Raw genomic sequence first — 27,161 nt, forward strand, 5'->3', positions numbered from 1 at the left:
AATATCGCCTCGGATTCACTTCTCTACACGTCCTACCTTCCAGAAAGTGGTCACTTTTCTGTTCAGAGAGTTGGTGCTATTCTTTTCTTCAATCTCCTGTTGAGTTTGTAGGTTTTCAGAATGGTTTGATCCTTACCTAGCTGAATTCCTGGGACCAGACTAAATTTAGGTCTCCTACTCCTCCGGCATCTTGCTCCTCCCCCATAAGTCATTCTTATTTTACAGTGGAGGTAGTGGAATAGGTTTGGGAACTTCAGAAGTACGTATACTCTTTTGTTGCTTAAGTTTGGTTCCCAGATTATTACATCATTATTTTCAGATTCATATATATTATATATAGTCTTTTGAAAGTTTGAAATATTTAATAACAGTAAAATTAGTGTTTAGATTACCAAACCTTAATTGGTCACTTTACTGTTTCATAGCATTGATGTTGGTAGCCTTTCCCTATTTCCAACATAAATATCTGAATTGATTTCTTCAGACTATCTCATACATTTCTTTTGTTTTATGGTCTTGTGCTTCATAAAGTATATGCTTAAACTTAATTTCTGAAACATCATTGTTACCAATTTGCTACCTTTGGTAGGAAAGAATTTTGAATTGTTAGAAAAATCTTGCAGGAAGAATTCTTTGTTGGTTTCCACCTGTTACTTCGTGTCAGGTGGTATAGATTTGTAAATGAAAATACTCTTCTCTCTGCATATATATGAAAAGCTTGGCTTTTCTCCCCTTTATCAATAGGCAAGTGAAAGACCAGAATAAGAAGGTAGCAAATCTGAAGCATAAGGAACAGGTGGAAAAGAAGAAGAGTGCACAGATGCTTGAGGAGGCTCGACGAAGGGAGGACAATCTCAACGACAGCTCCCAACAACTACAGGTTAGAACACGTGGACAATCTGAAAGGAGAGATTTGATCCATAATTGCATGTTGTTTTCCTCTTCATCTTTATCCTCCTCTTTTTTCTCTTTCTAACCCTGCTTGCTGCCTTCCTCTGAGACCGACACTTTAGCAATAAAGGAATGGCTTTAAATAGAAAAGGCAAGTTTTATTCCACAGCTTTGTGAGGACACCTCAGCATAGGAGAAAGTTCACCTTGCTTCAAGTTGATGGCATTTAATTGGTAAGTTCAATGTCAGTTTAATGAGTTGGTTCTCTGAAGCTTTAGGGTGGTCAGTGTTACTGTTTGCCGTTTTCCTTCATTAAAGCGCATTGCTAAACCTGGTCCATGTCTGTTTAACTTCCTTGTTTTTCATTCTTCTTTTCCCTTTTCCCCTGTGTTTTCCATTTTGCCCTCTCTTTCTTTTCATCCTTTTTAAGCATTCAAATTAGAGAACATATTTCACAGTCATACGGGATGTAGAAACTATACTTTTTCACTTCAGTGGAGTGATAATTGATGTGTAAACCTAATTATTCACAAATTAGGGTATAATTAGAGTCCATAATAATAGTAGTGATGATATGAGAAGTGCCCATATGGGCCCAGTAGTTGGCCCTAGGCCCTGGTCATTCATTATTTCTAACCTTTACAGTGATCCTGTGGGACAGATGGTTTTGTACATATCTTATAGATAAGGAAACCGACTCAGAGAAATTGAATTATCTGACTCAATGCACACAGTTTTCAGAGTGGCTCAGCCACGATTTTAACTGAGACTTTCTGGATCTCTAACCTGTCAGAATGAAGGTTTAAATTTTAGAGAAGAATATCGTAAACTTTGCTAGAAACCTTTGAAACTTCTGCTAAGGCTGCTAAGCCATTGCCGCTTCATTTTTCTCTCGTTACAACTTCGAATTGGGTATGAGAGAGTGTGTCACAGTTGCATTATCATGAAATCTTTACTGGAGAGATTTGGAGGAATTAGTACTGTGGAAGCCATTTTTAGGCTTTATAACAAATCCATTTCAGACATGTTTTTAATTTCTTTTTTCATTCATCTTTTATATAAATTTTATTGATTATAAAATGCATAGTCCTTATGGGAATAGTATACATTTTCTCAAATGCAGCACCTTTTGATAAAGCAGCATACCAATTTTCCCTCCCTCTTGCCAACAACTGTCAATACTGTCAATTTTCTCTTCCTCCTTTTTTTTTAAATGCTAATCTGATGGATGGAAAATATTTAGGTTTTGTTTTAATTTATATTCCTCTGATTACCAGTGAGGCTAAGTATTTATTCATGTCTTAAATTTTCATTTGTTAATGTAAATCAAATGTTATGTCTCCTCCATGTTGGCCTTTTCCCCAAGCATTTTTTGGTTCATTTATTCCTGTTTTGGTAACACATAAATATATATCTACAAATATTTTTAAGTTGTTCTGGGCTTTCATTTTTTACTTATATATTTTTTTAAAGATTTTATTTATTTGAGAGAGAGAGACAGACAGAGTGCACACAGCTGGGGGAAGGGGCAGAGAGAGAAGGAGAGCAGATTCCCTGCTCAGCACCGAGCCTGATGTGAGACTTGATCCCAGGACCCTGGTATTATGAACTGAGCCGAAGGCAGATGCTTAACCAACTGAGCCACCCAGGTGCCTCTTACCTTTACTTTTTAATTTAAATTATTTTGGGGTATTTTGTATTGTGAGGGTCTTATTTTTCTTCATTGCTAACGATTTCACTAGGTTGTTGATAGGAAATTATTTAATTGCTCACAAGTTTCAGTTGGCACCTTTATATCTGAAATTATATAACAGGCTATTTCTAGGATTTCATTCAACCTCCTTTGTTGAACTAGGATCACATTGTTTGTAATTACAGAAAATATTTATTTTATAAGACAAGCCCTTATTTATGTTACCTCCTTAACTGTTTCATTTGTCTTGTGCCCTCTGTCCCTTTAATATTTTTGGTTACTAGTCTGTGTAAACTGAAAGATACCCTTTTAATCTTCTGTCAGTTTTTATGTTAACATCAAAAGAGCCTTCACATGTAATCTCCTGTTTCCTCTTTGTATAATTGAAGAAGTAAGTCAGATTATTTATTTATATATTACATAGAAAACTAATTTAGAGTAGATGAATGATTTTTCCAAGATGTCTCAGTAAGTGATAGATATAAAAGTTATGACAAGTGATAGTTCATGGCCATATGCAAGATACACATGGATGAAAACTGCATAGGATTACAAATAGGATACTTTGCATCTGATCTCAGCTCTTTTACTAACTCTGCCACTTACTTCTTAAGCATGTTATTACAAATGACAACCTAGTGGTAGTCAATATCCCTAGCACTAAGATTATGATCTCTAAATAGGATTTCCCACTAAAAGAAGCTAGAGATTCTTGGAGAAATGGCTAATCATAGAATTCATGGGAGTTGAATAGTAGAAAAGCAATTGATTTAGGTTTTGTATTAACAACAGGTCTTACTACCTGAGTGGTTTAGTGTTTTAAATTTCTGAATATATATTTGGGCTCATCTGTTGATTTTTTTTTTATGAAATAGGAAATGCAAATGGAAAGAATTATTATTATTTTAAAATTTTATTTATTTATTCATGAGAGACAGAGAGAGAGAGAGGCAGAGGCAGAGGGAGAAGCAGGCTCCCTGCAGAGCAGGGAGCCCAATGCAGGACTCGATCCCAGGACCCTGGGATCATGACCTGAGCCGAAGGCCGACCCTTAACCGACTGAGCCACCCAGGCGTCCCAGGAATTATTTTAGTATTCCATTGTAGACATAATAATTCTATGATTATAATATATTCTCTATCTTGTTAAAAAATACTTTATATTTAATGTTTTCAGTTTTGATGACTAATGAATATTTAATCTTTATCAGATGCCACCTGCCTTCCAAAGATTAATTCTGTTGATCATGTTAATAAATATATAGTATGGTTTATTTTTTGTGAAGATTCGAACCCGCTTTAAAATAAGAAAGTTCATTTTCACGTTTTGTTATTCAGTGACTGATTGCCAGCTGTGGGAGTTTACTGTGGCTTCTCTCTTCGTAGCAGAAGTTACAATTTGCGGGAAAGCAGTAGTACTGCTTTTTAAATTTACCTTTCTTTTTTCTGAAACGTAAATATATTTAAAAAAATACATAATAAAACACATGTATACGCAGAATGTAAATAATACATACAAAGTGATCATCTCAAGAAATGGGAAGATTACCGGCATCCCAGAAATCACATGGATATTCCTTCCTGATCATTATTTCCTCCCTTCCTCCAGAGGAAATTATTATTTCGACTTTTATTGTTCTTTGCAACCTGTGTATATATTAAATAAAAAGTATAGGTTAGTTTTGCATAATTTTATTTTATATAAATGGAGTCACCATATTTATTCTTTTGTGACTTCTTTTGTTCAACATCATGTGTGAGGTTTGTTTTTGATAGTTGTGTGTAACATTTGCATATTTGTTGTCCTTACTGTTTTTTTTTAATTCAAAATTCCATGTTTTATCTTGAAAGTGTTTTGAAAAGATAACTTCATTTCTTCCCAATTTTCCATTTTTTGAATATTCAGATGGAACTAAAAGTACTCCTTTTTGGCAGAACATGGGTTTGAAAATAAGTTGTTACTTTACTCATTGTTCTTGGGTCAACACATTAAAAATGTTCTAAAAAGATTAAACAAATTCCTTACATATGAAATGAAAATGATACCTGAAAATGGAGGGAACCTAGGAATCCTGCAAACTATAAACATGGTCATTGTTTATCATGGCCTTAGTTATGAGTGTCCTTTCTTGAGATATGACATTGCCATACCATTGTATTCTGTTTGTACCTTTGTGTTTTGGACAGTTATAGCTGATGTATATTAACTAGTCTCAAATTTTTTGGTTTTAGAAGTCCCTTTATACTCTTAAAAATTAGTAAAGTCTCAAACAAGATTTTTTAAAGTGAGTTTTAATTATCATATACATATGCCGTTAACTTATTGACCTGGGTATCCATCATCTCGTTGTATCTGAAGATACATCTCCAGCAATATAAAAATACTTATATAAAAAGTTATTTGCAGTGTTGTTAGTAAGTGTGAACTATTGGACAACCTAATTGCCCATAGATAGGAGAGTGCTTGAATCTACTATGGTACATCCACACATTGGAGACTTGGCAGCTTTAAAAAAGAGAGGAAGATCTCTAATGAACTGATACGGGAGTGATTTCCTGGACATCCCATTAAGTGGGGAGAAAAAAAGCACAAAAATTATCTATAGTATGCTAATCTTGGTATAAGAAAATACACACATATCTGATCTTTTTACAAAAGAAAACAGGAAGGGTAAACTAGAAAATAAAGAGGCCAGTTATCTATGGGAGTGGTGGGGAGAAGAGTGGAAAGAATGGGGAAATGGGATTGGGGCGGTAGATTTAAGGAGAACCTTCCCTTAGCATATCTCTTTAGAGAATAGCTTTGGCTCTCCAAACCATAGTAATATTTCACATACTCTAAAACCTAAGTAAACAAAACCAATCAAGATGCATTGGGGGAAACCAAAAGAGAATACAAACACTAACAAGTGAACCTGTTTTATAAAGAAATAATACAAACACCCTCAAAGGGGCGGGGAAGGGGCGGGGAACTAACCTAAGTAGCTTTGGAAAACATTTTCTTGACTGAATGCTATTAAGCTAAAGACAAAAAGAACTGTATATAAATGTTGTAATCTAGTAATAAATGTGTTTCTCACAAAGGATAGGCTAGCCATTCTGAAAGCACTTGATATGTGTACTAGAATTCCAATAAATATTGATAATGAAGACTGAGGTTTTCATTGTTCAAGAAAGAATTTATAAATAAGTAAAGTGGGAAGGCTTAAATGAGCCCTGTGGTGTTGGACTGGAATCAGAGATATTAGTATGAAGTCGTGGTACTTAATTTATATGCAGATAGAAATACTGATATGTGTATATGTATGGGGTTATTATACATGCTTGTATTTCCTGACTGTCCATTAAAAGGGCTTAGAAGCAATAAGCATACCTGACACCCAGATTTTGATTGCTATATACCTTTCTCCAGTGAAATGGACCAAGGCATCTTGGAGAAGTGGTTGATTCCAGGGCTGGGGTAGGGAAAATAAACAGTGAGCTTGGATAACTTTGTGGTTCCAGAAAATAGGAAAAGTGCTCAACAGAAGAATGGGGGCTTATGGAAAGAACATAGGAGCCAACCTAAAGGAGGACCTGATATCTCATGCTAAAACAATTTGAGTAAAAAAATAAATAATGATAATATTTTAATCCATAGAATGAAATATTCATGAGTCCTTATTGATATAAATAATCAAATGCATAAGTAAGTGCAGGAGTAAGGACAACTCTTTCCTAAAGAAGATTTCTAATTAATAAGTGTAGAAGGAAATAGATTTTAAATAATCACCTCAGTGAGGCAAACACCTCAGTAATAATTGTTGCAGACAAGATCCACTGATGATTGTGAAAATTAGTGGGTGAAAATTTAAAGAATAATAAGACTGGCATAGTCTCAAAATATATTCCTGAGATGTTTATTAATTATAAAGAGAAGACTGTAACTGTTCAGTTAACAGACCTAGCAGACACCATCTTAACAAAATGATCAAGGTTAACATTATCAGTAGTCAGATATACTGAGAAGGAGACAATATCATTTCTATGTTGTTCTTTCTCCAAAATGTATCTTATTCCAGTCATGAGAAAATACCAGACAAATCCAAATTCTGGGACATTTTATAAAATAACTGTTCAGTATACTTTAAAAGTATCAAGATCATGAAAGACAAAGACTCAACACTGTTATAGGAGAATTGGTGGTAATTTAGAAAAAGTGTTAACTAAATGAAACGTGAGACCCTGGATTGAATCCTGAAACAGATACAGGACATTAGGGAAAAACTGTTGAAATTAGAATAAGGTCTTTAGTTTGGTAAAAAGTATTGTACCAATGTCAGTTTCATAATTTTGATCCTTGTTACTGTGGTTATGTAAACTCTTAACATGAGAGGAGGTTGGGTGGAGGGGTATATGGGATCTGTGTACTAATTTTGCAACTTCTCTGTTTATAATTAGTTCAGAATAAAATATTTAAAATTGTCAGTGACTCTCTTTTCTCAGCACTTTTAATTACCTACTTCACTTTCCAATCCCCTTGAAATAAGTGAGCTATAAATTTCAGAAATCTCTTACCTGCAAGCTTAATGATACAGGATAGATATTTTGGGCTTTTTTTCCAAATGCCATTTCTAAGTTTGCAATGCAGATGTTATTGTGTTCCCCATATTGTTTGATATCCTAAAGGCTTAATTTAATGTAGAATTTAGTTGAACGAGTTGATTATTCTGGAAATTCGACCCAAATTGTAAAGCCATGACATGATAATATGGCTCTTTTGTTAGAGTTGATGGACCTTGACTAGTCTGTATCCCTCTAAGATATTAGGCTTAATTTTTACTCATTTTCCTTGATGTCTTTCATTTATTCAATATAAATTTATCAAATGCTTTCTAAGTGTAAAGGTCTGTTGCTAGAGTTGGTTACAGTAGTGAAAAGGCATAGTTCCTGCCTTTCTGGAGCATATTGTCATATGGGGAAGAAAACATACCATAATGATAAAACTAAGCAAGTAATAAATAGAAATTATGGTAAATTAATTTGGGGGACTTGAGTTTAAAAATCATACTGAACTCCATAAGAATCAGTGATATCATCTAGAGGTAAAATATTAATAGAAGAAAATGGGAGTTAGAGTTGAGCCCTTAAGGTCCTCAGTAGGCTGAGATGGGGTTGGGTAGGAGAAGGTGGTGTTTGACAGGAAATAAATGAAAAGACCAGTTGAGGTGGGAGAGAAAAGGAGAGTATGGCATTATAGAAGGCAAGAGAGAAGATTGTCTCCAGAGAGGGAGTAAGTACTTCATGTTAATGGTGCTGAGAGACAGAGGACAGCATGGTTGAGTGGTGTCCAATGTATTCAGAATGGCCAAGAGTAGTGATCTCCCTGGGTTAAGGTAGATAGATGTCTTCCATTATACCTTATTGACCTTGGAGATAGATAGTCCTATATTGATGCAGACACTTGCCTTGGACAGTTTTTCTGTCACACCCTCGCCAAAATTCACTGTCCCTCACAAGGTCTTTGTAATGTCTTTCTTAGGTATATATGTGACTAATATTAAGACTTGATTATACAATGGTTATTTAAAGTGTTTCTAGGGTGCCTGGGTGGTTCAGTCATTAAGTGTCTGCCTTCGGCTCAGGTCATGATCCCGGGGTCCTGGGATCTAGTCCCACATCAGGCTCCCTGCTCGGCGGGAAGCCTGCTTCACCCTCTCCCACTCCCCCTGCTTGTGTTGCCTCTCTCGCTGTGTCTCTCTCTGTCTCTGTCAAATAAATAAATAAAAATCTAAAAAAAATTTTAAAAAAGTGTTTCTAGTATGATCCATCCATACATCTAAACTATTTTACAATTCCAGTTGAAATTCACCAATATAGGACATGAATGGTAAAAACAATGCGGCACATATTGGCAATGAGCCTTTCTTATTATCATGTTTTTAATTATAGTGCCTCTTTCTTGATACTCAGCATTTAATTTTGCCAAATTTTGTTTTCCTTACTCAAGAACTTAGCTCTGTATTAAATTTAGTTCTAAGTTGTTTCATTAATATTTTTTGTAAGCCATATTTTACTTTAATTGGCTAAATAAGATTTCAGGATAATCTGTAGTTGTCCTCAGTAAACATTTATTGAGTACCTGTTATGGAACTGTCACTGTGCTGTGATATGCTGGATATGTCAAAAGGTGTGTTATCATACAGTTCCTAAGTAATTGCTGTATAAAAAACTGAAACTAGGCAAATCCCAACAACAAGGGCTTCCTTCCTAAATTAACATTATATGAAAGCATAATCTTAGCTGATTTGACGGATGGTGATGTTGCGATTAGAAAAGCTCTCTGCTGAAAGCCTGCCCATCTTCTAAGGTTGAGATAAATGCTCCCTCCCTTTTGTGCAGACTGCCTAAATCCTCACAGTTGGAATTAATCAGGCCCTCTGTTGTAATTCCATTAGACTTTGTTTCTGCTTTGATTTCAGAGCTTATTTTTGCTTGGGAACCAGGTTTTGGTACATTTGTACATAGTCGGTTTTCTCAAAGTGTTTATTGATTTCAGTGGCATCGATAGATGTCCAGAACCCTCCTTGTTCACAAACATCTTAGCCTGGCCTTTGGAGTGTCCCATCAACTAAACCTTTAAGTATTTCTGACCTCATTTTTAGGTGAGATACTTACTAGCATAGCTACTGTATCCTAGAGAAGCTGATAGTGTGTATGTTTCTTAAATATAATTTATTTGATTTTCTAATCTCTGCTCTTTTTCTACACAGAATCCTTTCTCTTTGGATATCCAGTTTTACCACCTAAAGATTCTGGCTTAAATGAACCTTTGTTAATGATCTCTACACCCTGTTTTGTTATTGTCTTATTCCTTGTTCCTCAGCCTGTGTGTTTAATTATACTTCATTGTTTTCTACTTTTTACTATTTTATAATTGTTCCTGTGTGATTTAATCACTTTCTCTTCTCAACTAGTATATATCTGCCTTAGGTTAAGGGCTGTTTTAAACATTTCTTTTCAGAAATTTTGAAATATTGTTCATTAAGTACAGCTATAATCATTGTTATAAATAATAAAATAAAAAAGGTTTAGTTACAAATTAAAAAAAATCTTTGTATGATGCTACAACATTTAGCTTCCTAATATTCTCTAAAATTTCATAGGTTACCCTTTAAGGACTTTGCATATTTTAACAAAGGAACTGTCGGGTTTTTGGTTAGTTGAGTATATTTACCTTAAATATTTTTATTCTTTAAGCAGTAACACTCACTTTGTCTTTTGACCAAACTACAAGTTTTAGTCATATTCTAATAAGACAAAGTAGACTGAAAGGGGAGGAAGCTCATATCAGTAGTGGTTTAGTGTTTTGTTTTTATTTATAACAAAGTATTTGAATTTAACCTTGAGAGAGGGTACTGTCACAGAGATTAATGGCGCTGCTGAAAGAACACTGTGGCTCTTGTGAGTTAACTCTCCTGAGACCAATGAATATTAAGAATAAAGTTCAAAGAAAGTGAAAACAATAGAAATAGAGATAGGGAAACTTTACATATATGTAGGTATATTCTCTTTTTAGATGCATTATCAGTGAAACCTTTACGTTTTTCTTTAAAATTTGATTGGATTTGCTCTATCAATGAAAATTCTTCCATTTTGTAAGAGATTTTTTTTTCCTTTCTGAAACAAAGACTACTTATCTTTGGTTTTCACATTGGCCATGTGGATAATTATTTAAGAAAACCTTTAAAAAACTTAAGATTGTCTGATACCTTTTTAGAAATAGTATGTGATGTGTCACCTGATTAGATACCACTGATATATTAATGATGTTCTTATAAAAATCGATTTTGGTTTCTTAACAGATATTCTCTACCTATTTAAAGATGTAATCCTATATCATTTCTTCCTCTTTAATTAAATTTTTTTCTTGGCAAGACAGGTTTTTTTTCCTGTCTAGAATATGGGCATAGGTGGGTTTTTATGGTGTTCTCGGCAAATATTAAATAGAGTTAGGGATTACACTGGAAAAGTATACATAAAATTAGCATTCATTTTAACAACCTTTTTGCATAGTTGCTGGAATTAACTTGAAAATTTGGTTTTCCTGCAGGTGAAGCCCCTACTCAAATTGTTGACATGTGTGTGATTTTTTAAAGATTTTTGCCCAAACTGTGCTGCTTTTTACCATTTAGAAAAAAGCAAAACAAGTCATAAAATCATTTTAAGGAACTCTACAGTGTTGAAATGGACTCTATAGATACTTTTCTCTCTGGCCAAAATTCAGTTCTATTTGATAGCCAGTGGAATGTACTGAAGGAATGTTTCTTGGTAATATTCGTGTGTAGGTGGCCTACTAAGCTGCTTCCTCCTGTTAGGTTAGACCTATTCTATGGAAACTTTTAGCCACATCCTTTTAGCTTATTACAAGAATGCTCTCCATAAAATAATGAGTGGTTAAAGTTACATCTGGCACTAAAATTCTTACAAGTACTGTGTCCTCACCTCAGTGAAATAAGTGGTTTAATACTTTCCTTTGTGTTGTGGAAATTCTTCCTTTATATTTGGAAAGTGAAGTCTCCGAGAAGATTCCTTTTAAAAAAGAGCAGAAGCAGGCACTATGTATCCCCTTTGCCAAGACCTCAAAAGCAAAAGTCATCCCCTTACAGACCACATCGGTTGTTTATTATTTTAAGTAAAAGATTATCTTTGGGATTTTTGGTAAAGACTTTGAAAATTTATGCTTGTTCTTTTTATAAGCATTATTGATCAGAGAAGATGTATAGTAAGATTAGGAAAAGCCTATGTTCTTGCTCAAGTTTCTGATACCCAGCTCGCAGAATTTTTAGGATAAGAACCTGGCTCATCTACATGGGGTATTGGTACTATATGCTCTGTAAAAGTTATTTATGTAAAAGCATCATTTTATATGTATACATTTCCACTTTAATGAAATCCTTCTTCTCTTGTTTGACTTTGATTTTTAACAATTAAGGTTGTAACAGAGTTCTCTATAAACAGGGGAGATATTTAAGGGACTTTGGACAGGAGGGGGAAGAAAATATCTTTAAATTTTAAGCCAAAGCATTTCCTTAAAATAAAAAGTAGTTGGTGTGTAACCAGATTCTGTCTCTGTGTTAGGCTAGCTTTCTTTTCTTAAAATTGACTTCATCAATGCATCTGGCTTCAGTTTTTTCCCCCAGTAGGCGTATGAGTAGTTGGTAATTGAATTCTGACATGTTGAATGATTTTAATGCAATCTTCTGTGTGTGTTTGCTTGGGGGATGGGGAAAAGGGAGGAAGAATAAGCGGGGGGGTGGGGTGGGGTGGGTAATAAAGAATTACTGTCTCTTTATGTTAAGGATAATGGATAGCAGCTAACATTAATATCTTTCAGAACGCGTTAAAACCTTTTTGGTAAGTGGTGTTTACTCCAAAGGAAGCAGCTCTTAATATATTTACCCAAAGAAATGACCTCCGTAATCAAGGCAGAGTCCAAATTGGGAAAGGGACGGGGTAACAGGGGAGGCTGGGTTACCTTGGATAATCTACGTGAGATCTGCAGTGACTTTCCCTCTGCTGCTGACAAAGGGAAAAGCTTAATAAGATCTGTCATTATCAAGTGATTTCTTTTTATGTTACTGTAGTTTTGAACCTTTTTTCCTTTTAATTTTGAGGGCGATGTGTGAAGAGAGCAAAAAATTATTTTATAATGTTTGTTTTGCCCTCACTGTCCTTCTTGAATGTTTGATTTGAAGGAAAGGCATTGGAGACTAGAGTCTTAGGTGCAGTGACAGAGCTGATGTCAAGAAGCAAAATTCAGATGAGTGTGTATTAGGAGAGTTAGTAGTTGTATGGGATTTGCTAGAATCCAGCCTTCTTGTTCATGTGCCTAAAGTTACAGCTGTCACAGCTTTTGCCCTTATCTCATTTGACTATAGGAGTCTTCTTATTTAAGGATATGAAGAATATTTTGGTAGCTTCCCACTTCCTCTCTCCCTCTACCATCTCCCCAAAACTAGTCACACAAACCCCCTGCTTTGAACCCTATACTCTGTAAATGAAGTGGTCTTATTTAACCTTATTTGATAAGTGTAGTTGGCATAGTAAGTAGGTTTCAGCACCTAATCTCGTGGTAGGAAAACTGGTCTGTGTTAGTTTTGATGAGTGCAAACATAATTTATAGCAGTTGAAGTAAAATTCTAAAGATAGTGCTTTCATTTTTAATGATACGAACTATTTAAAATGGTGAAGCATGTTCCTTTCCTGTCGCCGGATAGCTTTTAAGTGAGTTGTCTGTGGCACACAGTACATGTCTAAATTTTGGGTTTCCTAAATTGATTAAATAGAATGAAATTCTAAGTTAGAGCAGGTGAATGAAATTGTAGTTTCTTTCTCTATGTAGTTTTCCTCCCCCATGCAGCCAATTTGATATTTTTCTAAATAATGAGGGCTAGAAAATTGGGTAACTCCAAACAGTACAAATAATTCCCCTCTTTGTAATTTTAGATTAGACTGTGGTTTTTTGCTAAATTCTGTGATTTTTTTGCCTCTTAAGAGTAAAACCAATTATAATGAAAATTCATAAGGGAACAGGATTTAAGGAGGGTCTTTAGTCAGTGGGGGCCAACAAGACCAGGAATACTTCATTATCATAATTTCCTAAAAAATGGGTTTATTCCCCAAAGAAAGGAACTTTACTAAAATGTGAGGACTGAACTTAGTAATAACTTCTGTTATATATAGCTCTTTAAACAACCACCCAGTAATTTTTTTCAGTTGACCTTTGATTGATTGGCATATCATCAAGTATTCTTACTACTGAACTACCAGCAAATTAAGTTGGAATCCTCTTCATTTTTACCATAATCATAAGAAAATATTTCATTAGAACTCAGTCCAGTTACAGGTTTTATTCTGAATAATTTTGGACAAAATGCATATTTTGTTGATGTCATATCCAATGGATATCCTAATTTTGTGTAGTATCTTTAATCTCTGCCTTTTACATATTAGGTAATCTGTGTCATTTGGTTCCATTTTAATATAACCTCATAAAAAAAGCTCTGTCTTTCTAGTCTTTACCTATATCCTAACAGGTATTTTTCTCTCAGAAGCAGTTTTGATAGTCACTGTTTTCATGTCTCATTGCTTTGTTGATAATTCAGTTTTCTTAGGCTGGAAGTATACTCTGGCATACTATGATAATCATCTTCCAAGATGGCCCCAGATCATCCTTACCTCCTGGTGTTTGAGCCCTTGTGTAGTCCTCTCCCACATTGTATCAGGATTAGTCTGTGTGAACAATAGAAAATGTCAGAAGTGGTGGTATGTGACTTCTGAAGCTAGATCATAAAAGATATTGATGTGTCTGCCTTGTTCTCTTGGATCACTTGCTATGAGGAAAGCCAGGCGCCATATCATAATGACACTCAAGTAGCCCTGTGGAGAGGAACAGAGGCCCCTTGCCAATAGCTATCACCAACTTGCCAACCATGTAAGTGGAAGCAGAGGACTGAATCCTGACTGACGTCTTGACTGTAACCCCACGAGAGACCCTGGAACCAGAACTGTTTAGCTAAGCTGTTTTTGAGTTCTGGACCCACAGATGCTGTGCAAGATAAAAAATGTTCACTGTTGTTTTAAGCTGCTATGTTTTGAGGCAACTTGTTATATAACAGTAAACAACTAATACAGGCACTTTATATCCTAGGTATTAAAGTGATATGCCATATATTAAATTTTTTTCCCTTCAAATCCAGTTTGGTTTTCTCTGTTTGCAGAAAGTTAATGCTGTTTGAATTTGTTTTATTAATGTTATCACTGCAATAATTTTCAGTGCTTTAGATTGTTAGAACTTTAGGCAGTTTGCCATAAGGATTCTCACCTATGTAACTCATATTTGTATGTTAATAGGTTGTGAGCTAAGAAAAGAGATGAATTTATTTTCTTTTAAAGACTTTATTTATTTATTTGACAGAGTGAGAGAGCACAAGCAGGGAGAGTGGGAGAGGGAGAAGCAGGCTCCCTGCTGAGCAGGGAGCCCAATGCACAGCTTAGGCCCAGGATCCCAGGATCATGACCTGAGCCAAAGGCAGATGCTTAACTGAGTGAGCATCCCAAGAGATGAATTTATAACATGCGTTCTAGTTATTGCTGTGTTGTCCGGCAGAAATAGAAATGTGGGCCTGTGTATAATTTTGAATTTTCTAATAGCTTCATTTAAAAAACCATTTTAAAAGGAAACATAATAATTTTAATACTGTACTTTATTTAATTCAGTATATCCAAAATACTATCATTTCAACATATAATCAATGTGAAGATTATTGTTTCACTCTTTTTGTACTTCTTCAAAATTTAGTGTGTATTTTTAGCACATCTCAGTCTAGCCTAACCACATTTTAAGTGCTCAGTAGCCACATGTGGCTATTGTATTGGACAGCACACATAATGTATTTAGCTGAAGAAGTTAGGATTTAATTGTAAGCTAAAGCAGCAAGTCAGTAATGCATATAAACAACAGGAATGATTTTCTCAAACTAAATTGTGCCATGTCATACCTTAACTTTAATCTCTGTCTATATTTAGTTTCCAGTAAGTCACCCTCTACTTTCTGAATACCTCAGATCCTTCAAACCTCTGGAATAGAAGGGATTAGAGATATTGGAGGTTCTATGTACTTTTCTTTTCTCTATGATGACAGTCTTAGAATAGCAGGACTGCCTCATGATTTATCTTGAAGACTGGTGAATGTGGACTTTTTAAAAGAGAAAGTAGAATTAAATTTGTATAGCATATAGTTGAAACCTTACGATGTACCTGGTGTAATCACTGTCACTATTTGAGTCACCGAGAAGCACTTCCCAGGAGTTTCAGCACATCCCCTTACTTCCTCCAGCCTGTGTTTACCAAGAGCAGAAGTATACGAACTCCTTTGTGTTTTGCAGTTTCTGCAGATCTATACTTTACTGACATTTTATTGGCTCCCACATATTCAGAGAAGTGGGTGCTGTCACTTCTTCTACTTGAAGTTTAGACATTTTGTGTCAAACTCTATCCCCAAAATCTACTCACACCTATTTTGATAGGTATTTAAAAAACAAAAAAAAAGGAAACTATTTGCACAGAAAGGGAGATAGGGGACAATTTTCAAAGCTCTTGGCTTGGTGCTGTGTCTTATACGTATGCTATTGGGATATTTAAGCTTTAGGTATTTTCAGAATAATAGCAGAACTTATTGCAATAGTTTATCTCTTTAAAAAAATGTTCTCATTAGAATAGTCCATGGTTACCCAAAGACTGGAAAAGAATTTCTCATAATTTTGACCTGCTATGCAAATTATTTGCGTGAAGAAATTCAACTTTTGAATAAAAAACCGAGGAAGAGAGTGACTTGAAATTCATGTTTTTTTCACCATTGTCACTGTCTTGAGATATATTTGCCCAGTCTGTTCTCTTTCCAGTAAATAGTTAACCCATATGTTTAGAGTATCCATACCTGAAATAGTTACCACATTTATAACGATTTCCAGAAAGTCATGTGTTGTTATGAATTTATTTGCAGTATGTGCTTTCCTTGGCAACATTTTTAAATTTGATTTTCAATTTTTGTTTGAACAATGCTTATTTATATCATTTACAAAGTGACATAATACTACATGGCTTATAATAGTGATAGTCCTCTACCTCATTTTTGTCTAGCCTGGATTCCTGCTCCCCTGAGACAACAAGCATGCTTTCAACTTTTTTGCTTGTTTCTTCTGCTGTTTACTTCCACCTCTCCCAATGACATTCTTATACTGTTGTTTTCTTATTTTTCTTATTTGGACATTAGTTTCTACTGACTTCTTATGAATGATTAGGAATTAGCCTTTCTAATAAGCAAATCACCACACACACTTTGTTATTTCTGCCTTTCCAATATAAGTTTTACATTATTATGTCTCGGGCACATAGTATATTATGATTACATTTCCTTTACTGTACTTGTGGTTTTTTCTGGTGGTGATAATAGCTTTGGGTTTTTTTTTAATTTGTTTTATTATTTATTTGTATACATATCACCAGTTTATTCCCAAATTCCTTTCTCCTACTATAACATTCCTCTTGATGTTGGTACTATTATACATCATCCCTTATTTATTAACCTCGTAATCTATTCATCCACCTTTTTTCTTGGAAACATCTTTCCTTGAGTTTCTGTCCTATCCTCTGAATTCTCTTTCTTCTCGAGGCTTACGGTTACCCTTGTGGTTCCTTTCACTACTCATTTGTGGTAGATCCTCTTTTTTCTGGGTCCCATGTCTTCCTCTTTCTAGGTTGACTTCTTAAGTTTGATGGAGCACATCTCTAGTAGCTTTCTGAGAGAGTCTGTGATGTGAGGTAGATTTTTTAAGACTTTGCATTCTTCCTTTACATTTGATTGATAGTTTGTATATAAAATTCTAGATCAGAAAGCATCTTTCCTTCAGAGTTTTGAAGTTGTCTTCTGATTCTCTGTGTTTACATAAAAAATTCCAGTGCCTTCCAAATTTTTATGCTTTGTGGGCAATCATTTTTGGCCTTTCTAAAACTTAAAAATATTTTCTTTAGTATTCTAAACTTAAAAGAAAGGTAGAATACCCATATTATAGTCTAAGTATAGAAAATTTATTTAATTTTCACTGAAAGTATAAGAACAAGGAAGGATAATTATAAATATGATCTAGCAGTGTGCTTAGGACTCCAGTATTTGTAGAACTAAAAGATTCTATTCATTTCTGGCATTGGCTCAATATTTTATTAAATGAAACAGATTCAAGATGTGTAATTCAGTACAAAGGAAACTTCCTTGGTTTACCTTAGCAAATATCTATTAAGATTCCGAAAATAAGATTGGAGCCACATTTTACTCAGTAGATGGTTTAAGTAGTTATGGACTTTGTTGGTTTTGGTGTTGAAGGTGATGAGAATATTCGCTGTCTTCATTCTTTTGTTGCCACCATTTTACATTGATTTTTTTTTTTAAGATTTATTTATTTATTTGACAGAGAAAGACACAGTGAGAGAGGGAACACAAGCAGGGGGAGTGGGAGAGGGAGAAGCAGACTCCCCGCTGAGCAGGGAGCCTGATGTGGGGCTCTATCCCAGGACCCTGGGATCATGACCTGAGCCGAAGGCAGCCACTTAACCGACTGAGCCACCCAGGCGCCCCCCATTTTACATTGATTTTAAATTGTATTGTAATTATAAGTTACATAATTTATAGTATTTCATAAATATTATTTAACAGTTTTCTGCTTTTTATTTGTGGTATTTCTTGACTTTTGTTCTTTGTCCTTATTATGGACATACGTTTTGAGCCAGCCTTTACCATTAAGTCCAGAAAACTTTTCTTAAATAAATGGCCTTGTACACAGAGCTCATCTGGTAGACTCTGATTTTAGTACTGGTTTTGATGAAACTTTCAATATGAAAACCTGCCCTGATTATCTGCATTATGACATATTACTAAGTGTCCTCTCTCTAAAATAAAGTTTTACTGATAAAGCCACAAAGCTATTTTTCAGCCCATGCCGAAAAGCAGATAATCCTGTTTGTTTGAAATAGGTTCTGGGAACTTATCTGGGATAAGTTTTTCAGCCTCAGTCTAGGTTAGAATAACAGAAGCCTCTCAGGAGATCTCCCGAAGACAGTGTAAGAGTAAAGAATATCACAGATTGGACAAAAACATAATAACGAGTTATTTAGAACCAGTTGATAATGGGAAATATTCATGTTTCTTTTTGTTTACAGCGATCTGTAATTCAGAATCCCTTGTTACTACAAATAAAGTTATTCATTGGAGGTTTTGAGAGGACTGAACTCACTGACAATTGCATCTGTCTCTTTCCACATAATCCTTCTGTTGGATTTCATATTCTTTGAATCAAAAGAAACTACCTTAGCCTTTTTTTAAAATTTTATTTATTTATTTGACAGAGAGAAAGAGAACGCACAAGCAGGGGGAGTGGCAGGCAGAGACAGAGGGAGATGCAGACTCCCCGCTGAGCAGGGGGAGCCCGATGCAGGACTCGATCCCAGGACGCTGGGATCATGACCTGAGTCGAGGGTAGTTGCTTAACCAATTGAGCCACCCAGGCGCCCTACCTTGGCCTTTGTTTCTCTTGGCATCATTTCCTGTCCCTCTCTGCTTGGCATTGTTTTAGAAACCTTCAACAGTAACTTCAGCAGTTTTGGAAGCTGCACTCTGCTGCTCATGGGCGGCCACCTGGAAGCATTAAGATTTCAAGAAAGAACATTTTTTGATATAGCTAAACTTCCCTGTAGAAGACAGAACCTTACTTATGGGGCTAAATCAGGGTATCTTATAACATTTTCTCCTGAAGAATGAACACTTAAAAAAAATGAACGTGACATACATTACTGAAATGTGAATATTCTTTTTTTAATCTCATTTTTTTAGTTGAGAAAAATGAGAGAAAAAATTTGTCAACTTTTTTTTTTAAAGATTTTTATTTACTTGAGAGAGCGAGAATGAGAGAGAGAGAGAGCACATGAGAGGGGAGAGGGTTGGAGGGAGAAGCAGACTCCCCACTGAGCAGGGAGCCTGATGCGGGACTCGATCCCGGGACTCCAGGATCATGACCTGAGCCGAAGGCAGTCGCTTAACTGACTGAGCCACCCAGGCGCCCAAAAATTTGTCAACTTTTTATTATGAAAGATGTTAAATAGTAAGATATTCTTTCAGTGCTGGGAGAAGAATCTGACTTACCTTTGACAGATTTCGAGTTCTGGATTTCTGAAGACAAAGTTGTTAGAAAGGACTTTCTGTGCCTTGCACTTATAAAAGTGAACTACAGTCTAATTAAATGAGAGTTGCATAGATGAATGATAAAATCCTTTGATATCTTTTACTGGTACAAGTATTCTGAAAGTTGGAGAATGTTTCAGTAACTCTTGTTCTTTTGTTTTTAATTTAATTGTATTAATAAAAGGCAGCTCTTTCTTTTTAATCTTTTGGTTCTAGAAGAATTCAAAGAGGAAATGCTTAATAATAACCTGATGAATCTAATTCTTAATACTGCTTGAACTCGGGGCGCCTGGGTGGCTCAGTCGGTTAAGCGGCTGCCTTCGGCTCGGGTCATGATCCCAGGGTCCTGGGATTGAGCCCCGCATCGGGCTCCCTGGTCGGCAGAGAGCCTGCTTCTCCCTCTCCCTCTGCCTGCCGCTCTGTCTGCTTGTGCTCTCTCTCTGTCAAATAAATAAATAAAAAATATACTGCTTGAACTCTGCTTCATTTATCCATCTTATTTTAAGATCTTTCCTTTCTTAAATGTTCTTAAAGTTCTGTTGGATTTTGTCTTTCTGATAGAAATTCATATTTACCTTCCCAGGAGTGAATTCTTAAGCTTATTTAGAATATCAAGGTTAGTAGGAATTGGTTGGCTAACTAATTTACTCATCCTTAGCCCGATCACTTAAATCCAGTTACCATTTTTAGTTTTCTCATATGAGTTTAAGAGAAAACTGATGTCTTAAAATCATTAGGAAACCACTTTCTTTTTCATTTACTTTTTTTTCTAAATTAGTTTGCTAACAATTGTCTATATAAAGAATATAATCTGAAATATCATGCTATTTATCTAACTTTTCATCAGGGCTGAACTTTGCAGGGAGAGACTGTTTTGGTACTGAGTCTTATTACTTAGGCTTCATCAAACCTGGCTTAAAGCCCAGTTTAGAAAGTAATTCAAAAAACAGCTTTGTGTTTTTAAGTAATCAAAGCCCTTGCTGCCTGTGCTGCTTAATACGGTTTTATTCTCTCTGTTACAGAGAACAAATCCATCACTAATTTGTCTTGCTTAACTAACTTGACCTTTTGCTCTTAATAATCTACTTCTCCAAACTCCTCTTATACTTCTTTTCTTTCCTTGTTCTTTCCTCTGTGAAGATATCTTTCTGGCTTGGATTTACTTCTGAAAGGAAGAATATTTCATAAGCAAATAGTCCTTTCTTGATAAATAGTCTCTCCTTGCGTTAACTAATTAGTCTACTTCACCTAGTCTTCCATCGTTTTCCAGGACAGTCTCCGTAAGAAGGATGACAGGATTGAAGAGCTGGAAGAAGCACTAAGAGAAAGTGTACAGATAACTGCAGAGCGAGAAATGGTGCTAGCACAAGAGGAGTCAGCCAGGACCAGTGCTGAAAAACAGGTCTGCAATTTTAAACAGTTACTGGCAATGCTGCTGGTTAAACAAAAGGTAAAACCCAACCAGTATAGTTTAGGTAAACTGTACATACGTTTATAGGGTTTCAAAAGCACTTCATCAAGTGTAAGTATTTAAACCTAAAAAAGAATTGAAATAAGGTTGAATGAGAATGACTCCTGTTAAGAGTCTCTGCATTAGTAATTTGGAATTTATTTCACATACATGGCTGTGGTATATGCTCATGGATCTGGTGAGATGAAATGGAACTTGTCTGTTTGTTCCAAGACTGGTCACAATCCTGCTTTTAAATTGAATGGGAAAACACAAACATTTCTGAGTTAAAATGTTAAATTGAAAAAACAGTTTATTTATTTTATACCCTGCCTTGTTCAAAAGAGCAGTTAAAGTTATAACAAGGTATTAACAAGGTTAATAGCAAGTATGAAGGACATCGTTACCGTGACACCTGAGAGCCCCGGAGCAGCATGCCTCAGCCCTGAAGTGACTTGTTAAAGGATTCTACTGCTGCCTTGTGTGGTGGTTGCTCTATATATTCTTCTGTCTTTTAGATCCCCATACACTTGCTTTTGACTTTTTGTTAGGAAGGATAACTAACATTGGAAAATGTGAATGGAAAAAATGGTTCTAACAAGCGAAGGCTCTAATCTCAATTCCTAGTATGAGTGTGATTTGAGGTTTTGAATCTCCCTCACACAGAGATTCATGACATTTCATTTTTTCAGTTATTGTTTCCTTTCCATTTCTTTGTTGGAGAATTATACCTGCTAAAAAGGTAAAAAATTCAGTGAGAGGGTAACCTGAATCTTTGGGGAACCTCCATGATGAGACCACTGTGGTCTTGTGAGTTAAGGTAGTTGCTTAGCAAGGAAGCGGACATGATGTAGTGTGTGCCATAGGGAGTCCCTTCATAACTGTGTTAGTATGAGGCTGTGGTTTCTTTAGTGCTAAATATAGAAAGAAAGACACACAGTTTTTAGCCATACTGAAGAAAAATGGAACTCTTCACAGTCTTTCAGTGTCTTTCAGTGCCCTGTTCCTACATAAATGCCTTGTCCACTTCTAATCTGAATATTTCCTGGTACACAGTTAAATAGAGCTTGGGTAGTAGAGAGCTTCAGAGAAGGGATGGTGACAGCGATTGATGCAGGTGAAGAGGGATTTTCTTTTATCTTGATTTTACCTTTTTTATGTTTTTACCTTTATTTTCAAAATGTCCCCATTTTTTCTTTCTTTGAAGATTTTTTTTCTGCTTGGGGTCATTATTTAGTGACAAATCTTACATACTGGGGATCATGTAGAAATGTCGGCAATTAATAAACATCACGTCATTATGGCATATAAATTGCTAGTATGTTTTTTTTTAAATGTCTTATTGTGTGAACTAGTTACAATTTGCTTTTTTGGGGGTGGATTTTTATATATTTATGTGTTTATGTATTATTTATAATAGGCTTATTTTAGATCAGTTTTTTGGGGTTTGTTTTGTTTTATTTTTTAGTTTATAGAAAAGTTGAGCAGAAAGTCCATGGAATTCCCATATTTTCCTTCCTCCACCTCAGTTTTCCCTATTGTTAACATCTTGCATTGGTGTGATATATTTATTAGAATTGATGAGCCAGTATTGATACATTATTAACTGGTCCATAGCTTACATTTTGGTTCGCTCTTCATCTCATACAGTTCTGTGAGTTTTGCCAAATGTATCATGTCATGTATTCACTATTACAGTATCATACAGAATAGTTTCACTGCCCAGAGAGCCTCTATACTCTACCTATTCATCCTTCCTCCATCTCCCCAATCCTTGATCTTTTTCCTGTCTCCATAGTTTTTCCTTTTCTAGAATGTCATGTAGGTGGAATCACACAGTATGTATCCTCTTCTGACTGAGTTTTTCCATTTAGCCTTGCATTTTAGGTTCTGCCGTGTCTTTTTGTGGCCTGATAATTTTGTTTTACTTTTGAATAATATTCCATTGTATAGATGTGCCACAATTTGTTTATTCCAGTTGAAGAACATCTTGATTACTTCCAATGTTTGGCAGTTATGGATAAAGCTTCTGTGAACATTTATGTGTAGGTTTTTGTATGGACATAAATTATCAACTCATTTAGGTAAATACCTGGGAATTGCTGGATTTTATGGTAAGACTATATTTAGCTTTGTAAGAAACTGTGAAAACTGTCTTCCAAAGTGGCTATATATAATTTGCTTTTAATTGCATGCTTTTTTCTCTCTCTCTTTCCTGTTTATCTTTTTTTCCACCATTCTGCTACTCACTGCCTATCTGAAGCTGTTGAGTGAAATATTGCATGAGACCAGTCATTTGGGCTCTAAGTGGTTTAAGGTATGAAGAAGCCGCTTTTGTGTTTATATTTCTGAGGCCATGTAACCTTCATCCACTGTCCCTTCCTGCTGTCATCTTCTGTTCTTATTTTTATCTTTTTCTGTCTTCTAACTCCACTGTTAATTTTACTTATATGTATTAATTGTATATACCAAGGTAATCTATAAATATTCACTTGAAATATCTTAAAAGGGTAAAGCTTTTTTTGGCAAGGGACATTATTCTTATTATCTTACTCAGGTCCAAAAATTACCTATCTCTTATCTAAATTTAGCCTCTTAGAAGAAATAACTCCCTCTGTTAGAAGGAGGATATTTCTTAATCTCAGGAAACAAACTGAGGGTTGCTGGAGTGGTGGGGGGTGGGAGGGATGGGGTGGCTGGGTGATAGACATTGGGGAGGGTATGTGCTATGGTGAGTGCTGTGAATTTTGTAAGACTGATGAATCACAGACCTGTACCCCTGAAACAAATAATACATTATATGTTAATAAAAAAAAAGAGAGAGAAGATAGTAGGAAGGGAAAAGTGAAGGGGGGGAATCAGAGGGGGAGACGAACCATGAGAGACTATGGACTCTGAGAAACAAACTGAGGGTTTTAGAGGGGAAGGGGTGGGGGGATGGGTTAGCCTGGTGGTGGGTATTAAAGAGGGCATACATTGAATGGAGCACGGGGTGTTATATGCAAACAATGAATCATGGAACACTACATCAAAAACTAATGATGTAATGTATGGCGATTAACATAACATCATAAAATTTTAAAAAATAGAAGGAGGATATCTGTATCTCTTGATTGCTTCAGAGCAAAATTATTTGGGAATAATCTCTCTTAAATAAAATACAGAGCCTTTTAAAGTTTAAGAGGGGAAAACTCAAAAAGGAAAAATTTTCTTCTTATAGGATCCCCTTATAGTTTCTTTATTCCCAATACATGCTGCTCCATATCGAACCCATGCCCAATACATGAAGAAGTTGTATAGTGATCCCATGAAGGAAGATGTCCTATAACCTGTGTTGTCAAATGGAGAAATGAAAGTGAATAATCCCATGGGGGGAAACCCAAGGGCTCCTTTTACTTTTGCTTTGTGCTTTTTTGCATGGATTTTCTTCTTCTGAAACTTGCCTCTGCTCAAGTTTAAGCAGGTTTTGTTGAATGTGAGAGTCCACATTTTCTTAAAATGAGACTAGAGTAAAATCTGTTCTCTTAAGTCTCAGAATTGTGGGGTGGTAGGGAGCAATGTCTTTAGTTCAGCAGTGCGGCTATAAACTTAAATTTTTTGAAATGCTTTTTTTTTTTTTACTTGAAAAGAATGTTTTAAATATCTTCACTAAGTAAGTTTATTTTTTGAAGAAGGCTTTTGCAACTACATTGCTAACTAAAGTTTTAAAAAATGCCTCTAAAGTAATAAGACATTTTCTTGTAGCTCAGTAAGCTGGATTTATATCTGTTCCTAAAGAGTATTTCTTAATGTTTTGAGCATTGATAAAGATATATCCTCTCAATGTAACTAAAATTTGCACATCAGTTCTGACTTTTATTTTTAAAAGCTCATTTTTAATAGTGGTACTCTTTTTTTTTTTTAATTGCCATTTTGATGTTTTGGCTTGTATGTTAAGTATAAATTTTGACCTAGAAGATCATAAGGTTTTACCTATGATTTGCAGGTAGTTATAGATCAATGAGCATTTTTTTAAAGATTATATTTATTTATTCATAAGAGACAGAGAGAGAGAGAGAGAAAGGCAGAGGGAGAAGGAGGCTCCCCGCTGAGCAGGGAGCCCAATGCGGGACTCGATCCCAGGACCCTGGGATCATGACCTGCGCCGAAGGCAGACGCTTAACCATCTGAGCCACCCAGGCGCCCTCAATGGGCATTTTTTAGGGTTATATCCTAAAAATTTTTCCCCAGATATTTGCATATTAAATATTGTGCATTCTCATAATTAAAATCACTTGAACAACAACAAAAAATGGAACTCTGATTAAATGGTATTTTATAGCCTAACAGGACACGTTGGACCTGCTTGGTTTTTACTCTGGATCTCATAGAGTACCCAGCTTCTTCCTTCAACATTCAAGTTCTTTTCCTTCGCTGCCAGCCAGACAGGCAGGTGGGAGAGCCAGGGTTGGCCTTCACTGTCAGTAGTTCTTGATTCTTTATTGTGAAAATGGACAGTAGAGTCATTTAAATTTGATCCAGCCTCTGCGTCTTACAAAGTTAAATAGCTTAAAAAAAGTAAAATAAGAAGACAGTGCTTATGGAATGTACAGTGCACATTGGTGGTACATGCTTCATTATGATTCGCTTGTTTGCTTCTCCTGTTCCATTGTTACTTTTGAAGGCAGTGGATTTTTTCTTGTGTTTCTGCCTTCTTCAATTTCAGCTTAATCAAATTTCTTATCCTCAGCCACGTCTGGTTTGTCACACACAGTCGTGAAGGAAATGGAGCGAGGTGCATGAGTGACTGGGGTCCAGACTGCATTTGGCATCTGCCAAGTGTCCCATCTTTTTACCTTCTTAAAGATTTATTAAATTCTCTCTTGGCTGCGAATCTACCCAGCCAAGAGATACAGCATTTATCACCATGATACCCAAATACTTTCTCAAACAGAACAAGTCACCACTACTGAAGCATCACTTGTAACTGAGTAGCCCGTAGAAGACTTGTGCTAATAAAACCGTAATTGTACTCTCCAGTCCTTCCCATGGCCTTCTTTCTTTTAGCTGTTCCCAGAGTTGACAGTTTATTCTTTGGCCATATAAACGTAGTCCTGTACTGGTCTGAACATTTATAGTAAATGATATTTCTCATTTTTTAAATTAAATGGCAGTAATGCTCAGAAAATAAAATAATTACCCTTTTACTAATGCTACCCTTTTACTAATGCTACCCTTTCTGCAAACATTTATTGAATACCTTGTAGTTTTCCAGATATTACACTAGGCACTGGAAATAGAAAGATAATAAAGGTAGCCTCTGCCTCAAGAAGTTCATTGTTTATTTGGAAAGACTGAAGAATGAACCTATAATTATGGTTCAGTTTCATTAAGTGCCATGGTAATGATCTGAATAGAGAGCTTTAAGAGTAGAAGAGGAGGGGCAGGCATGTGATCCAGATTGGAGCGATGCACAGAAGGCTTCCTGGAGGAGATGACTAATGCATGAGCTGAGTCTTAAAAAGAAAGAATTAAGCAAAAAGAAGGTGGTAGGTTATTCACCATATTTTGTGTAGAGGGATCAGCATATGTGAAAGCTGGAAGCATCAGGAAACTTTAAATAGTGTTTAGTAGCTATAGTTCAGGATAAATGTGTATGGCATGATCTATGGGAGGGAGGGGAAAGTGCATACAATCTGATCATGCTGAAGCATGTTTAGTCTCATGTTGTGCTCCAGCATTTAATTTTATGTTCAAGGCAGTGGAGAACTATTGAAGCATTTTAAGCAAATCACAATATTTTTTCATGAGTTTGCTTGCTCATTCATTCATTCATTCAACAGATCTTTATTGAGTGGTGCTATGGTAGTCTGGGGTAATATATTGTGATGAATAAAGCAGCTATGGTCTCTCCCCTAAGAGAGCTTACAGTCTGCAGAGGGACACAGACACTAATCCAACAAAAAACCCATTTAATTACAAGTCATCACAAAGTGCTATAAAACATAGGAATGGGTTTTCTGTAATAGACAATAATTTGGTGGAATTTGGAGAGGTTAGAACCTATTTTTGATGGAGTGCTCAGAGAGGGTCCTCTGAGAAAGTAACATTTAACCTGGGTCTTGAAGGGTGAGAAGCCTGCCATGTGAAGAGTGGGGAGGAATCAATGTTTGTGACAGCAGTAAGGTGGAAAGCACTGGACATGTATGAGGACGACTGGTGTGACTTGAGGGATGGGAGCAGTGCAAGGCATGCAGGACCTTACATAAGGGGTGGCCAGAAGTTTGTGTTTTTTAATTTTATTTTATTCTTTTTTAAGATTTATTTATCTCTTTGACAGAGAGAGAGACAGCAAGAGCAGGAACACAAGCAGGG

The 27,161-nt window shown here is 35.7% G+C and overlaps 1 protein-coding gene across 16 annotated transcripts in view; it reads left to right on the forward strand.

Moving 5' to 3' along the window:
* ERC1 (ELKS/RAB6-interacting/CAST family member 1) overlaps nucleotides 1–27,161 on the forward strand; it is a 560,596-nt gene that overhangs the window by 244,768 nt on the left and 288,667 nt on the right. For 13 of the 16 annotated variants that reach the window (XR_003519825.2, XR_003519824.2, XR_003519826.2 and 10 more), the window contains 2 exons: nucleotides 745–880; nucleotides 20,628–20,759. Coding sequence is in view for 13 of the 16 variants with exons in the window: in XM_027593114.1 (XP_027448915.1) it covers nucleotides 745–880; nucleotides 20,628–20,759 (268 nt within the window). In the remaining 3 variants the exon portion in view is untranslated. The remainder of the gene's footprint in view (nucleotides 1–744; nucleotides 881–20,627; nucleotides 20,760–27,161) is intronic. The other 3 variants (XM_027593122.2, XM_027593126.2, XM_027593125.1) reach the window with 1 other exon arrangement.

This window comes from Zalophus californianus, chromosome 9 (genome assembly GCF_009762305.2).
Source record: "Zalophus californianus isolate mZalCal1 chromosome 9, mZalCal1.pri.v2, whole genome shotgun sequence".
In the NCBI taxonomy this organism is placed as follows: domain Eukaryota; kingdom Metazoa; phylum Chordata; class Mammalia; order Carnivora; family Otariidae; genus Zalophus; species Zalophus californianus.